The sequence below is a fragment of the Sturnira hondurensis genome, unplaced genomic scaffold (genome assembly GCF_014824575.4).
Source record: "Sturnira hondurensis isolate 20B ecotype Veracruz unplaced genomic scaffold, ASM1482457v3 Scaffold0018493, whole genome shotgun sequence".
NCBI classification, from domain to species: Eukaryota; Metazoa; Chordata; class Mammalia; order Chiroptera; family Phyllostomidae; genus Sturnira; species Sturnira hondurensis.
In genome coordinates, this window is record NW_028091124.1 from 1,524,678 (window position 1) to 1,540,188 (window position 15,511).

The 15,511-nt window shown below is 58.4% G+C and overlaps 1 protein-coding gene across 4 annotated transcripts in view; it reads right to left on the reverse strand.

The window, feature by feature from the left end:
• Positions 1 to 12,198: 12,198 nt before the first annotated feature.
• Positions 12,199 to 15,511, reverse strand: part of IFT54 (intraflagellar transport 54) — a 30,101-nt gene continuing 26,788 nt past the window's right edge. For all 4 annotated transcript variants that reach the window (XM_037069195.1, XM_037069197.1, XM_037069196.1 and 1 more), the window contains 2 exons: positions 14,686 to 14,909; positions 12,199 to 13,113 (listed from right to left, as the gene is read on the reverse strand). In XM_037069195.1, the coding sequence (XP_036925090.1) occupies positions 12,948 to 13,113; positions 14,686 to 14,909 (390 nt within the window). In that variant the 3' untranslated portion in view covers positions 12,199 to 12,947. The remainder of the gene's footprint in view (positions 13,114 to 14,685; positions 14,910 to 15,511) is intronic.

The following is a 15,511-nucleotide window of genomic DNA, read 5'->3' on the forward strand; positions in this document are numbered from 1 at the left end:
GGCCCCCGTGCCCCCACCCCCGTGGTGCTGGCCCAGCCCTGGACTCGGAGGTCTCCGAGGCTTTCGGGTGACTCTCACACGCAGCCCTGCTGGGAACCCACCCCCGGCTGCAGCTGCGAGGCCTGCCCTCAGCACCTTTGCTCAGAGTGGGCTCCGTGGCCTGAGTAGGGGGTCATTGGGCCATTCCTGGCTCTGAAGCAGCCTGGGGGATCCTGTCTGTTGGGGAAGAACCTGCAGCTCCAGTGGGTCTATGACATCCCCCCTTCCTAAGTGCCCAGTGGGCTCAGGGCAGTGCCCTCAACACCAGCAGGTGCTGAGAGTGGCACTAACCCCTCCCCATTGTGAGGTCAGGGGGCACCCGCTGTGCCCAGAATGCACAGTGGCAGAGAAGGAACTCAAACTGCGGCCAGTCCAGCCCTGTGGTGTCTCTCCTCAAGCCTCACCTTCTATCCAGGCTCCCACCACCTCCTCTGGGCCCTGTGAGCCCCAAACACCCAGCAACTACCCGGCTGCCCGGTGAGCGCTGCACGTGGGCCACATTCCGATCACGTGACCTGCAGCCAATAGGAATGTGCCCCAGTTATCACGGCCGTGAAGGGCCCGGCCCCAACAGATGCAGGGCACATGCTGCCTCAGGCAAAGTGGGGGTGGCCCCGGCCCCCCACATCCCACTGGCACCCTCGCCTTTGCCCAGTTGCCCCATCGCTTCCTCCTTGAAACGCCCCCTAGTCCTGTTGCCATCTGACAGCTCAAGCATCTCCTGCTTGTCTGTATCCCCAAAATAAAAAGCCCAGCACCCCCTAACGACCCCCTTGGAGTCCAGCCCAATCTTTCTGGAGCATAGCTTGGCATAAAGTGCTCATAATCCTTCATTAGAAATTCCTCTTCTAAACATTTATTTTAAGGCAGCCGCCCACCGTGTGAGAGATTCAGCTGCAGTGACGCTTGTTAAACACAACTTTTACAGCAATGACGCTCAGCGGCTGTTCTCTGGCTCAGGTCTGAGAAGGAGTCAGGAGCCCTCGTCCATAGGGCTCCTCCTGTGGCTCCCAGCCGGGGACCCCTTCTGCTGGCAGCACGGTGTGCAGGGCGGCAGGAGGCCTGAGCTGCGGGAGGCAAGGGCCTGGCCCAGAGCCTGGGCTGCTGGCGCCACCTGCAGTGGACCCCACAGCCCAGCCCCAGGGATCAGGCATTTCCGTCCAGCCACCCTGCAGGACGGAAGCAGGCAGCTCTCTGGCCCACGGCCCCTGCATTTGGGGCAGCTCCTCCCAGGACACCCCGGGCCTCCCTCCTTTTCAGAGGTCTCTCCTTTCCCCCATCCCGTTCCTCTTCTGCCCTCGGCCTCCCAGGAGGGAGCTGGGGGGCCCCAATGTTCAGGTTCACCCCAAGGAGGCCACGAAGCCAGGGCAACCAGTGCTCCAGGCTTCGCCTTCCTCCAAGCCTCGGTCAACTCCTCCAGGCCTCTGTCTCTCGTCTGTGAAATGGAACCAGGGACAGCTGCTCACAGGGTTGCTGAGACGAAGGCACCCCTTGGAAGGTGCCACGTGCTTCGTGGCATGAGAGAGCCTCAGACCAAAATGGGCATCTGCTGAGTGGGGCTGCCAGAAGCTAAATGGGCTGGTGCCACCCCCTCTTGCGCCTCATCCCCCAGTGGGAAGACACCTCCCCTCCACTGCCCCACCGGGGGAGAGGCAGCGACCGAAGCCAGGGAGGTGAGTGGGCATCGTGGCCCGAGAAGCTTCCCACGCCAGCCACCCCAGCCAGAGCCAGGAAACGTGCAGCCCACAGGCTGACTTGCAGGGCTGCTGAGGACATCCCTGGCATTCGGCACCCTCTGTGTGTGCCCCACAGGTACCTACCGGGAGGCCATAGACCAGGCTGAGACCTGTGTGGGTGCCTACTGTGCACTGTGACTGGGGAGTGGGGGCAGGCATTCGGAATCGGAGGAGGGGACGCCTGACCCCACATCTGTTGCTCACAGGGAAGTGGCAGGTTCTTTGGGACCGACCCCCACCTCAGGTGACCACCCACCTCAGTGCACCTGGGACAGAGGGGGCTCCAGAATGCAGGACTCCCTGTTCAAAACCAGCATGGGTGGGACCCTGCCCTGCCCCTTGGGGTAGCGCCCCACCCCTCCGGCCTTGCCCCTGCCCCGCCCTTCACCACCAGGTTAGTTTTTTCCTGCCAGTTAACACACACCATCTCTGCCACTCAGGCAGACAGCTCCTGAAGCAGCCTGGAACACCCTGTGTCCTTCAGCTGGGCGTTGGGTCCTTTGCACAGACGCACACCCCAGCCTCCCCACCCCACCGCTCCCTGCACCCTGTTCTAGAGCCTCCGTCTGCACCCACGAGGCCCCTCGGCCCCTCGGCCCGACACCCCAGCCCTGGACCGACCAAGCTCCTCCCCGCCAGCCTCCCCCCACCAGCCTCCAGTATCGGCCTATCACCCCAATTTCCTTCCGCAGGGGCTGTCCCACCCTGTCTGCCCTGGCAGACGTGTCCCTTCCTAGAAAGACAATTCTGGTCACACAGATAGTTCGATTCTGCCTGGAATCACCAGGGCTCATGACTGCACAAACAGGCCCAGTCACTGGACAGCCCCACATGCGGGCACCGTGCCTGGTCTGGGGTGCAGGGGTGGCCCAGGGTCTGGTGGGGGGGCAACTGTCCCCAGAGGAGCCTGTTCCCCAGCCTCTGCAGGCATATTTAGGGGCCTCCGCCCTCCTCTCTGTTCCCCTAAGCTTGGCTCTCTCCCTCCGTGACTCCTGAGCGCTGTGCCGTTCTGTCCGCCACTCTTGGCTCACCAGCGTCACCCCTACCTGTTCCAGTGCGAGCCCGCGCCCACCCCCTCTGAGCTCCTGCCCCTGTGACGGGTCACGCCAAGTGGCCATGGTCAGCTTCCCCCAGCCCAGGGGCCCGTGTGCAGCCCAGACTGCAGGCTGCATGTGCAGCAGACGTTTGGCCCCAGGGCGCCTCACAGACCTGCATTTCCATCAGCATCCAGGCGCGACCCTCCCCCCGCAGGAAGATTGAGCCTTGCTGAAGGCCCAGGTGAGGGTCAGCGTTTCCTAGTTAACGACAGCATGTTAAGGTCAAGGTGCATGCAGGCAGCCCTCGCAGGTGTTGCGAGTTGGGCTGCAGACCATGGCAGGAAAGCACACAGCACAATAATGCAAGTCACTCGGTTCCCTTTTGTTCCCCGTGGGTATGAAAGTCACGTTCACGTGCTCCAGGAAGTCTGCAAGAGTGTTCTCCGCCCAACGCAGTGGGCACACCGTTATCCAAGAGGCCCGGGTGCCTGGGACAGCGGGCGAGTCTGAAACCCAGCCTGAAAGCTCCACGAGTTGATGTCAGTCTGGAGTCGGTCGAAAAGCCTGCTGGCAGACTGGCAGCCCAGACGGAGGCGGGTCTGCATTGCAGCTGGGCGGTGAGCTGTTTATGTCCTTGCGGCCTCAGGTGACCAGGCAGGGCCCGCCCAGATGGTTAGGGCAAGAGCCTCAGTTCAGAGCTGCCAGCCTGCAGAGGTCAGTCCCATCTACGAAGCAGCCTCCCAGCAGCACGGTGCGGGCCTGGCCGAGCAACCAGCACTGAGGTCAAGTGCAACCATCCTGCCCGCTAAGACATCTGCAGAACCGGGCTGTCCAGGACGGGTGGTCTTCAGGCACGGCTGGACCCAGGGGCTCAAAGTCTGGCCCTAGGTCTCATCCATCTCCAGACCCGCTGGCCTCGGTGTGCGGCTGCTGCTGGGACAGTGACCTCCGTGTGGCCTGGCACTGCCACAGGGGCCCTGGTGGGCGGGACGGGTCCCCAACACGGACCAGAGGGGAACAAGTAGAGGTGGAAGGACAAGGCCCAGCCACGTGGCCACTCCAGGCTGTGCTGCCTGAAAGCACGTGGCTTTGGGAACTTTTTTCCCCCAGAAATTAACTTTTCTGATGTTTGAAGACCGAATAAGTTTATTTTTTTATTTTCTCAAAGGTCATAAGCCAGAAAAGCACCAGCCATTCCACCCTGGATGGAAGTTGCGACGGTGGCCTCCATGCAGGCTTGGCACACAGGGCCACCTCCTTGGGGTTCCGAAGCAGCGGTCACCCTGGGGTCGGGCCCCGGGCCCAAGGAACGGCTGCTTCTGCGAGCACACCCGCGGTAACCGAATGCCCGGGGTCACACTTAATAAAGATCATTGTTACCAGCCACGAACAAAGCCAGCCTTCATTCCTTTACTGGTGGCCCATTTGCTGAAGCGCTTAAGAGGCGCCCAGGCCAACATACACATCGAGTGGTTTTAATTACATCCTGTGAATTTATTTTTCCAGAGAGAAATATTTCTTGGGGAAATGTCCATAAAAGCGGAGCAGTGGCCGTGGGAGGGCGCGCATTTCCTGGAGGAAGTCTGTTGAGTTTACCCCCAGCCCGAGCACACCTTCCACGAAGACAGGGGTAGGGCCCCCCAGGTGGCGATGGCACAGTGCCGGCCACAGGTGGGGGCAGGGGCAGGGCATCATGGGACAGCCTCTCCCGCTAACAGTCCAGCAGTGTGAGGGCGGGTCGCCCAGCAGACCACCACCCGGTGACCTTCTGTGGGTGTGCGGTGTGTCGGGGGGCCCATGCCAGCTGCCTCTGGGTCCCAGAGAACCACTTCTACAAGGCCCATTTTAGAAAGAAAGAAAGGACCCCAGATAGGGCCGAGGTAGAAACAGCAATAAGCAGGTGTGTTAAGCATGTGAATAAATTTGAACAAAGCTTGGCCGCCTAAACAGCAGCACAAGCTGTAAGTCGAGAGCTAAGAACCAGGTAAAACTCCAGATACTAAAGTGTATCAGTTGGGGCTGTATTATTGAGCAAAAACCAGAGGTCTGGATTAATCTCAGACTTTGTGAACCATCAGTATTAAAGTTGGCAGCCACCAAAATAACAACCGTGTAAGGCACAGGTGGCAGACACGAGGCCGTCGGGGCAGCCCTCCGCCTTGTTTCATCCGGCCCAGCGCCTTGTTTCTACCCGGCGGCAGCACCGAGCTCCCGTGAGTTAAGGAGCAGTCACATTCATTCAGTCCTAAAATTCCATTCGGCCCTTCGAGGGCAACTGCAAGGCTGATGAGGCCCCCGGTGACAATGAGTCCACACCCCCAGATAATGCATCCTTTCCAAACCAGACAGATCTAAAAACAGACAGAAAATGAATAGGAAAAAATGTTTTCTTTTTCCAAAACAAGGCCCAACAAAGTGAGTCTGAGAAAAGCAGACAGCGGGGAGCACAAGGGTCAATCAGGAAGACAGAACAACAAAGCCACAGGGAATGAACTCTCCGAGTTGGGACAGAGACCCAGTGTCTACAAGACACAACTGAAGTACAAGGATTCAGGGAGATCTCAAGACCAAGGATGGAAACATTCATCGAGGAGAAGTGAACGAACCTTCACAGGGGCAGGGAGGTGCTGACACCCCCTCGCTGGGTGATGGCCCCAGGAGGACGGCGCGTGGCCTGGCAACCCACGAGGCCATGAGCCAGGGCGACACAGACCTCGCGGGCTGCCCCAGCATCGGAAAGTACGGATTTAAAGAGAAATCACATGGAACACAAAGGTAGCAAGTGTGGCAGGGGGCAACAGGCCCCTCGTGCACGGCTGTGGGGAACGAAGAAGGGAAGGCGGGGACGCACGGAGCTGTGCACTCACCCTGTCCATAGCGGCGTCCGCTGCAGCGGCCTGAGGTGAGCACGGCCAGGGCTGGTGGGTGGGGAAGGGGACCCACAGGCAGTGCGGCTTGGAAGGAAGACAGTTCCAGAGCTCGCGCCCACGGGAACGGCCCTCGAAGTAGCTGCCACACTGAACTAGGCCCTGGAGACAAATACCGAGTGGGAGGGCCTCACAGCAGCCAGAGCCATCAAGAGCAAGAGCGAGAAAGGAGATGGCCTGGGGCTGCAGGGTGGGGGGGGGGGGGTTTCAGGGACAGAGGCTCTGTGTGGGAGGGTGGAACTGTGCACTGAACGGTGGTTAGAATGACACCTTAGGTCGTGTCTATTTCACCACGACAAAAACGGGGGCCGGGGGGGGAAATGACATGTCCCAATATTAACAGCCCAATAAAGTGGTAACATTGTGAAATAAATTCTATGGGCCTCTCATGAAAGGGACAGCGTGCTAGGCCACAGTGGGGGTGGGGGGCAGGGGCACCTTCAATGGCCGAAGCAGGAACCATTACAGAACAAGAATTCATTTGCAGCCGAAGCAACGCAAGGCGCCAGTTCGGTGACCTTGCATGCCCCTGTCCGAGTTGTGCCAAGAGAACAGAGCACATGCGCGTGTGTGCACAGGGACAAGATCACAGGGAAGCCTGCGGGATGAGAAAACACGCACACCCGTGGGCAGCGTGTAAACTGCAGCTGAGTCAGGAAGGGCCCTGCGGGTCACACTTATTCCTGGGTCGGGTCCCTTTTCTCGGTGGGCGAGCCGGGGAGCCGGGAGCCAGAACGGAGGTCACTGATGCGGAGGTCACTGAGGAGATGCAGCCATCTTGGGCGGGCGGGGGATGGGGAACCACCAGCCCTTCGACCCCACCATTGGGTCCACTCCATCAGGACCAACCACAGGGCACTGGGTGTGGGGGGGAGGCCGAGACCGCCGCCTTTGTCCCCCGGGTGAGGGGTGCCGCCGCCCGGGAGGACCTTGGGGGGCAGCCTGGCTCTGCCCGGCCAGCACCAGCCCTCCTCCCCACCCACCCCTCCCCCAGTCTGCGGGCTCCAGACGTGCGAACCCCCCAGCACCTCAGTGCCCTGAAGCCACTAAATTGAGGGGACCCAGCCCTTTCTGAAGCCCCTAAATGCACCCATTCTAGAAAACAGCCTGAAGGAGCCGTAACCTCAAGTGGCTGTTCTGTCGGGAAGGGGGACAGGTGTGGTCCCTTGGAAAGCGGGGCCCTCCCTGGTGCCACACACCTGCCCCCACAGGGGCCTGGGGACTCAGGGGAAACTCCACAGGCTGCCAAGGAAGGAGACCGTCTTAGAAGGGGGGACAAAGCCCCAGCAACGAGACAGGAACACCAGGGCTGCCCTGGCGTAAGGGGAGGGCAGGCTTCTCCAGGGTGGGCTGAGCACCCCCCCGGGACACTGGGGACACCCCCCCGGCCCCAGCAGGCGCCTCCTGCTCCGTCCAGGGGAGGTGGGTCATCCACATTCTCAATGACCCAACACATAATGTACTCTGAAAATATTCGTGATGTAAAGATGTGTAGCCTGCACTTCCCACACCATCAGCTAGAGGGCGCTCTTTCCTGTGCCACGTGCACAGAAATTACTCCTGGCTTCTGCCAGCCTGGGCTGACCTCCTGGGTCCTCGCCGCCCAAAGGGCCAGCTCTGACCGCTATGACGGGTAATCCCGCCAATCCCTCACTTGCTTTAACAAGTAAGAGGAGAGCGGGAGCCAAGGAGACTTCACTTGCTTGTCCACAGCGAGTGGCTTCTCTGCTGGACGGTTGTGACCCCTGGGAGGAATTTCCTCAGCTTTCAGGGTGACATCGCTCCACACCCTCTCCCAGCCTCCGGGGTGGGAACACTCCCTCTGGCCACAAGTGACTGAGCTGCCCTGTGTGGGGAGGATGGGCACGAAGGATTTCCACCCTGGGACACAAGACACCGATGACCTCAAGGGAGTAGGTAACAGTAAGATTAATTTTGAAAATAGTGATGACTTTTCAGTATCCATTGCTTTTAACATAATGGCTTGAAAAATCCCTGGAAGTTAAAGTTGCTGGTCTGAGCACTGTGATAGGGGTCCCGGGCACAGGCCCAGGGAGCCACGGTCTGGGGCGGGGCCTGGGGCTCGGTCACAGGGGCGGGGCAAGCATGGACTTGAGGTGCCCCACAGGGTGGGCACTGGGGGGCCATGATGAGGGGACCCCCCAGCACTGTCCCACTCACCCAGGGACCACTTTGCTCGTTATGAATCGTGACCTTGTTCGTTGGTGGGGGTCCAAGAATTCACTCTAATCCCACAAACGGTTGTTTTGGCAGGTGCGGCAGGAGGGGTGTGCAGTTTTACGGGCGGCAGGGGCGGCAGGAGCGGCTCTCGGCTGGGGCGCCGTGGCTGCCGGCGCCAAGTGCCCGCGCACCACCCACATGAGCTTAGTGCTCCAAACCCCTGGTTTAGGGGTTTTATTTGGAAATTCTATTTTTAATGCATCCCAGTGTTAGTACTGAAGCTGCCCCAAAGACGCCTTCCTTCTGAGTCCTGAGCCCTGAGCCCTGGAAACGAGAAACCCGCCGGAAGTTCTCGGGCTCGGCTCTGCTGCCTTGGCCCCGGTTGCAGAGCACGGTGAGGTCACCTCCATGGTGGGTCCTGCCCAGGGACAGGCTTGGGTTGCATGATGGCCCGGGTCACCTGTGCCCATGCTCCGAAGAGAGTGTGAAAAATTCACTTCTCAACTGCGTTGACAGAAAGGCAGATATAGTAACATTACATCCTAAAACATTTACTTTGAGCTAAAAGTTTGCTTTTTCCTGCTGAGTTTACACTTTCACGAGCCCCCAAAGTGCCATGGGCGCTGCCACTGCGCTCATCCATCCACATGAGGGGTGGCAGAGGCAGAACAAGCAGGGTGGGTGCAGACCTGGGGCAGGCGGGGGGGGTCCATTCCTTGTGGGGGCGGGCAGCCTCAGCAGGACCCCACTGGCCTCCCGAGAGGCGGTTGGCCAGCCCCTGCCAGTGCTCCTCCCGTGACGGCGAGCTCCCGTGCTACTAGGCCGTCCACGTGCCTCCGGAGCGTTCTGTCTGCGTGGGGACCCAGAGCCAGAGTCTCAGGTCCCCCTATCTCACCCATGGCCAGTTCCTGGCCACAGAGGCAGGTCCACCCCACCTCTGCCTACCTTTGTGTGAGGACAGTGGTCACGTCCCAGCTTCAGCTGTCACTTCTGTCAACAAAATAGCCCCGTTTTCCGCCATGAGAAGCACTCCCGAAACACCCTCCCAACCACCGAACTCACACCACATCCGCATCACTCAGTGTGTTACCATCTCCTTTACGTCTGCCAGTCGGAAACATGGGCTCAGGACTTAGTTCACGAACTGTGACAAGTGGCCAGTCCTTACACACGGGGCATCTCAGAGCCAGTTACTGATCCTGGTATTTATTTATTTTTAAGGATTTTATTTATTTATTTTTAGAGACAGGAAAGAGGGAGGAGAGAGGGAGAGAAATATCAACGTGTGGTTGGTTGCCTCTCACACATCCCCTATTGGGGACCTGGCCTGCAACCCAGGCAAGTGCCCTGACTGGGAATCGAACCAGCGACCTTGCGGTTTGCAGCCCATGCTCAATCCACTAAGCCACCCGAGCCAGGGCTGACCTTGGTATTCATAACCGGTGAGGCACTCCCACACTCTGCCCCGTTCTACTTGGTTTTCATGTGCTGCCTGACACATCTTTCCTCTGCCACTCAGTGGCTTGTATTTCCTCCTCCATTAAAAATCAGGGGTGGAAACGGGAGGGAGGTGGGGAGGGCTGGGGTGTTGGCCTGTGGTGGGGGAAAAGGCAAAAAACTGTACTTGAACAATTTTTAAAAAAGAACTCAAAGAAAAAATCTTTGTCTCTTCGTTAGAGACGTTGCAAATAGTTCTTTTGGTGGTTGTTCACTTGTTCACTTTTGCTTGGCTATATAGAAAAGTTTAAATTTCTATAAAGCAAGTATTCATCTTTTTCATCTACAATCTCTGAAAAATCTCTTTCAGGAAGTTCTTCACCCCAAAGGGATTCAGCTCTTACTACACTATCTTCTGCGTGCTCCCTGCCCATACACTCCACTGCCTCAGAGGTGTTCTGGCTGGTGTGGCTCAGTGGCCTGAGCGCGGGCCTGCGAACCAAAGGGTCACTGGTTTGATTCCCAGTCAGGGCACTTGCCAGGGCTGTGGGCCAGGTCCCCAGTAGGGGGCGTGCAAGAGGCAACCACACACTGATGTTTCTTTTCCTCTCTCCCTCCCTTCCCCTCTGTCTAAAAACAAAAAACAAAAAAATACTTCAAACCCCACTTCTCACCTGAAAGACGGACTTGCTCAGCTTAAGAAGCTGATGATTTGGAACTCAGCTCTAAATGTGGACTTTAGAATTTGTTTTATAGTTTAAAAAGCCATTTAATTGTCTTTTTTCTTGCCGCATTAAAGTCAAGTCCTTTCCAATCGCCCTTTATGAAAACACACAGAACAGGCGAGACGGGACCTTCTGGGGGCCGCTTAAGCCCCTGTAGGGCTCATGTGAACTCCACTTCCCAGAGGCCTGTTAGAAAGACACAAAACCGTTCTGCTGGCAAAGCCGTCACAGTGGGGATCAACCCGGAGCCCACCTCAAGTCTCTGGGGTGGGGCCGGGGGACCCTGGAGGGAGGCAGGAGGCGGTCTGCTCTCCGTCCTCTGGGTGTGGGCGGGGACTCCAGGGCCCGCAGCGCAGTGCGGCTGCTGGGATTCCCCCGCTGGTGGGCACACCTGGGCCCAGACCGTGTGCACCCGCCTCATTCTGCAGCCGAGTCTGGTGGAAGCTCAAGCAAATGGCTTGTCCTGAGCCTGGGACCGTGGACAGCGGGCTGTTATCCAAAAGCTGGTAAAGGGCAGGCCATCTTTCTGTTTTTAAATTGACTTTAGAGAGAGAGGAAGGGGGAGAGACAGAAACACCCACTTGTTGTTCCTCTTGTGCACGTATTCATTGGTTGATGCTCGGACATGCCCTAAGCAGGGATCGAACCCACAGTGCTCTAACCCACCGAGCGACCCTGCTGGGGCCGCCCTGGGCCAGCTTGTCCCTCCTGGAAGGTCAGGCTCAGTCGGGTCAGGGCACCTTGGACAAGAAGTCCGGCGATGCATTGGGGGCCGCTGCCAACACGCTGGACAGAGCGCCAGACCCCTGAGACCCGGCCTACTCTCAGCTCACCGAGGGTGAGGGACTGCATCTCTCTTCGTAGATGTCAGCCATTGTTATTTTGAAGTTCTTTGTTGAAAAGAAAAAGTACAAATACCACCAAGTGGAAAGCTTAATTTTTTTAGTCTTGAATCATTTGTTCCAAAGGTTTACACATCTCCTTTGAATATGTTAGCATCAGCTCCACTTTTAAACTAAAATTTCTGATGACTCCAGTACTTCCTAAAAACCTAGAAACCGACATAGAGAAAACAGTGCATAATCGCATCTGTGTATTTTATCAAAATAGTAAGTAGCCCTGGTGGGACTCGTCTGCAATCACATCAGAGGCTCCCACAGCCCCACAGACGGCCTTACAGTTTGACGAGTGCTTACCTGCCTCAGAAGGATCCCATTTAGACGAAACAGGGACAGGTGTCCCTTCCCTGAACTTCCTTTGGAGAAACACAAAATGCACCTTCAAAAATGAAAAAACCCAAATGCTACAAATTTTTTCCAGGTGTGAACTGAATTGTACAACCCATACACTTATAGAAAAAATATGTGAATATTTTTAATGATTTATGTATAAAAGAAAAAATAAACTTTATGATACAATTTGATAGACTACTTCATACAAAATTTTACCCACATACAATAATTTTTGCAACATAAAATTTCTAGCTGTGTATACAAATTCCAAAAAGGCAGACACATTAACCTGAAGCAAAGCGGCGCCATTTGGGTCGCGGCTAAGCACACGAAGGACCAGCTGACTAAAACACCTCCCTTCCTCCAGTAAGGGGCCCAGTGCAACCTGACCAGGCAGGACCACAGCGCAGGCAGAAAGACCGGTGTTTCTAAACGGTGGGTCTCAGTGATTGGATCCTGAGCTCAGCTTCAAAAAGCATGTAGCTCCCCCAGGGAAAGGCTGACTGTAGAAGCCACACTAAGGGAACCCCAGCCGTGCAAGGCGAGCTGACCCGCACAGACACACAACTCCCACAGGCAGCCCTGACACTGCACACGGCGCCCTTGGTTACGTAACAGACACACCATCCAGAATTTATAGTATGCGGACCGGCAGGTGTGTCTCCCAATGGAATCCGTACACACACGACTGGAGACTTAAGTATGCAGAGTTATGTGTACGTGAAAAACTAAATATAAACCATGTTTTTTTATAAAAAATGTTTTAAATAATCTCCTCCCCAAAATGGCAACATCACACACTGTCGTGAATCAGCGCTTCCCTTCCTCAGCAACTGAGGAAGGGGACCACCTCAGTTGTCCCCTTCGGGGACACCTGAGGGCAGGTGCACAGGTCGGGCAGGTGCACAGGTGCGAAGCTCTGCGAAGCGGAGGGCCAGCCAGGGAGGGGAGGGCAAGGCCCCCTCAGACTCTCAGGAGCACCCACCAGGGCACTGGACAGACGCCAAACAAAAGCGAGGGCAGCCAGGATGAGCTCACGTCCAGACGGTGCCGTGAGGGCCGCACAGAACCTCCTGAAACTTGTGAACTTGAAGGGTGAGGAACACGAGCCACCGACAGCAGGACTGCTGAGAAAACCACACCCAGAAGCGTGCACAGCTACGGAGGGTGACCACAAGCGCCCATCCCCCCTTATAAGACACAGGCTGCAATCTCCCCTTTTCAAGAGCAAATGAACCAAAAATGGAATCCGTTCCTGCTCAGGCTTCGCTCCCTGGACTAAGTGCCTCCACAGGCAGTCCTCTGCATTCAGGGCCGACCCCGGGAACGTCTGTGCCTGCTGCTCACCTGGCGGCCCAGCGGCAGGGTGCAAGGGTTCGGGAAGAGAATAGACGGGACAGGCCCCTGCAGGCACACGGAACAGGCTGCAAGGAGTCCCCAGAGGGCGTTCGGAAGCAAGTCCTCCTGCCAGGGGACTCTCCACACCTGAGCAGGCCCACAGCTTTACGGCGCGGGACCCTGGCTGCATGAGGTTCGTTGTTAACCGTTCACTTTCTCTGCAAACTGACACTCAGAGTGATGCTGCTCCACCCTCCTTTTTATTTTCAGACTCTGAATCACTGAAACCAGAGGTTCACCGTCTCGAACTCAAATTGAGACCGTACACCATTTTCTGGATTTTCTCCTCGTTCCTCAGAATGGCGGCCTTGACGGCGCAGATCCTGTCCTGCTGGTCCCTGATCAGCTGCTCCAGCTCCGCCAGCTCCGCCCGCAGGGGCTCCACGGCGCCCTCGGTGATGCTGAGGAGAGAAGGCAGCAGCCGTGAGGGGCTGCCCTGTCTCAGACGTGCCGCCGTTGCTCCGTCTGGAATCCACCTACTTTTAGTCAGGACAGCTGTCCCTTCTCATCCCTCTGCACCTCCAGCCACTCCGCCCCTCTCCCAGGGTGTGCCCTTTCCACAGTCGAGTCCAAAGGGAGGGGCGGGGACACGGGCGTGTACCACGGTGCTGACGGGACAAACACCTCCCATCTGGTTAAGTGTGCGGGGCTCATCCCCCATCACAGCCCAAGGGCAGCTGAACGTGAAACTGACACAAAGGAAGCTAATATTCCCCAAAGCCCTGGAATCGCTGGTGTTGCCCAAGGCTGGGGGCACCGCAGGGAGCTGAGCAGTAAGGCCTGCCACCACCCAGAAGCGCCCCCGGGACAGCCTGGCACAGCCTGGCACAGCCCCACCTGCCTCGGTGTGGGGCCCCAGCCTCCAGGACAGGCTCACCCTCCTCAGTGGTCCCCACTGAGGCCCATCCCACTCCCTGTTCAAGGCGGCGGCGGGGGGGGGGGGGGGGGNGGGGGGGGGGGGGGGCCTCTCACTAGGGGTCAGACTCTGGGGTAGCAGGGGTCGGTGGGAGGGCCAATCCGACCTGCCTTTCCCTGTGGGGGTCTGCGCGCAGGGGCGCACAGGGACACAGTGCGCAGCCGCCCCACCGCAAAGTGGAGTGGGGCATCTTCAGGAAGAAAAGTCTGGATGATGGTTTCAGCATATTAAGCCAAAACATAACAAGGGCCAGGCCGAGCCAGGCTCTGTCGCTTCTGGAAAACTCCTGTTCCAACCTTCGCGTTCACCCAGGGCTGAGTTAGTGCCTGCTCGCTGACCTGAAGGCATCCAAAGAGGGTTCTCGCTTTTCCAAAAAGAGGCAAAGAGCAAGCCGGCGGCGCCCCGAGCAGGCCGCCACACTCGGGGCCCAGCATCAGCCACTAGCACTCTGGCCTGTGTCTGAGTCCGGGGCCTCAGCTCGCCTCCCCCTGCAGGGCCCAGAGACAGCGGGTCCTCGGTGTATCAGGACAGCCTAGGAGGGCGTGCGAGGGTGGTAAGCAGAGCATCCCCCTGGACACCACCAAGCGACCTGACCGTGGTGAACAAAACCCCGAAGACTGTGCAGGTACCGACTTGGCCGGGGTTGGCGCCTACAGAGGGGACCCTGACAGCTGCCAGCGTGCCCGTGTTGGTTCTGCTGGCGGCAAAGGGGCGCTTTAGCCAGCACCAGGGGCACCAGGGGCACCAGGAGCGCACAAAACGAGTCCCGCTGTAGCGGACTGGTGCGTGTGCGGAGCGTGCTGTTTAATCGCATCATGCCTGCTTTCTAGACACGAGTTACTCAGGCCTCACGTCCGAGTGCGTGCGCTCTGCCGGGTTCTTCCCCACAAACGTGGCTGTAATAATCGCTGCTTCACCCTGGCCCTGTGGCTCTGTGGGCACGCTGTCTGGTAGACCCTGGAAAGGGCTGGCAGTTTAGGGGCTCTCCTGACCACCCCCACCTACCGTGACCCCGGTTCACCACGCCCCCGTCCCTGCCCCGCCCCCCACGCCCCACCTCTGCTCCCGGCGCAGGGCCTGTGCGTGCTGCCGGCTCTCGCTGCGCCACAGCTGCAGCTCGTTCTGCATGGTGTCCACGTCCTCCTGCAGGTAGTCCATGATCTTGCCCAGGGGAAGCGCGCTCTTGCACAGGGTCTGGATGGACACCCGCAACTTCTCTATCTCCTTGGAGACGACGTCCTTCTCCTTCTTCCACGCTGACTCGAAGACAAGCGACTTCTCCTGCCGTCAAGGAGAGATGTGGAGAGAGGAGGATGCTCAGTCCTGGGGCAGGAGGTCGGGGAGCGGGAACAGCGCTGCCGGAGGGTCCCGCCCCACCCCAAAGGGTGCGGGAGTCTCTTACTGTGGTCCTGTCACAGGAGCTCGGGAAGGGGACCTGACCCTGCATGCACGCCACCACACCCCCTCCCCCACTCAGACGCCGAGGAACCTAGCTCACCAGGCGACAGGGAGGACAGACCCTGGAGAGGGCAAGCTGGGGACCTGGGGCGGCATGCAGGGAGGGAGGCTGCCCACCTGCCCTCGGACAGCGAGGCCGTGGCCAGCAGCACCACGCTGGGGGATGCAGACGAGGCTGCCACAGCAGCCAGGCAATTAAAGAGGGAGGCCCACTCAGGACCCGTGATACGGCTACAGTGATGGCGACGGCGTGACAACAGACCAGTGCAACAGGACACAGAGTCCAGAAACAGACCCTCCCCGGAGCCCACCCACCCGCTTTCTGACAGAGCGCAGAAACAGCTCATTTAGGGAACCGGCCTTTCAGCACACGGCACGGACCAGCGGGTCAGCCGGCAGGGAAGGCTCAGGCGAAACAGAAACCA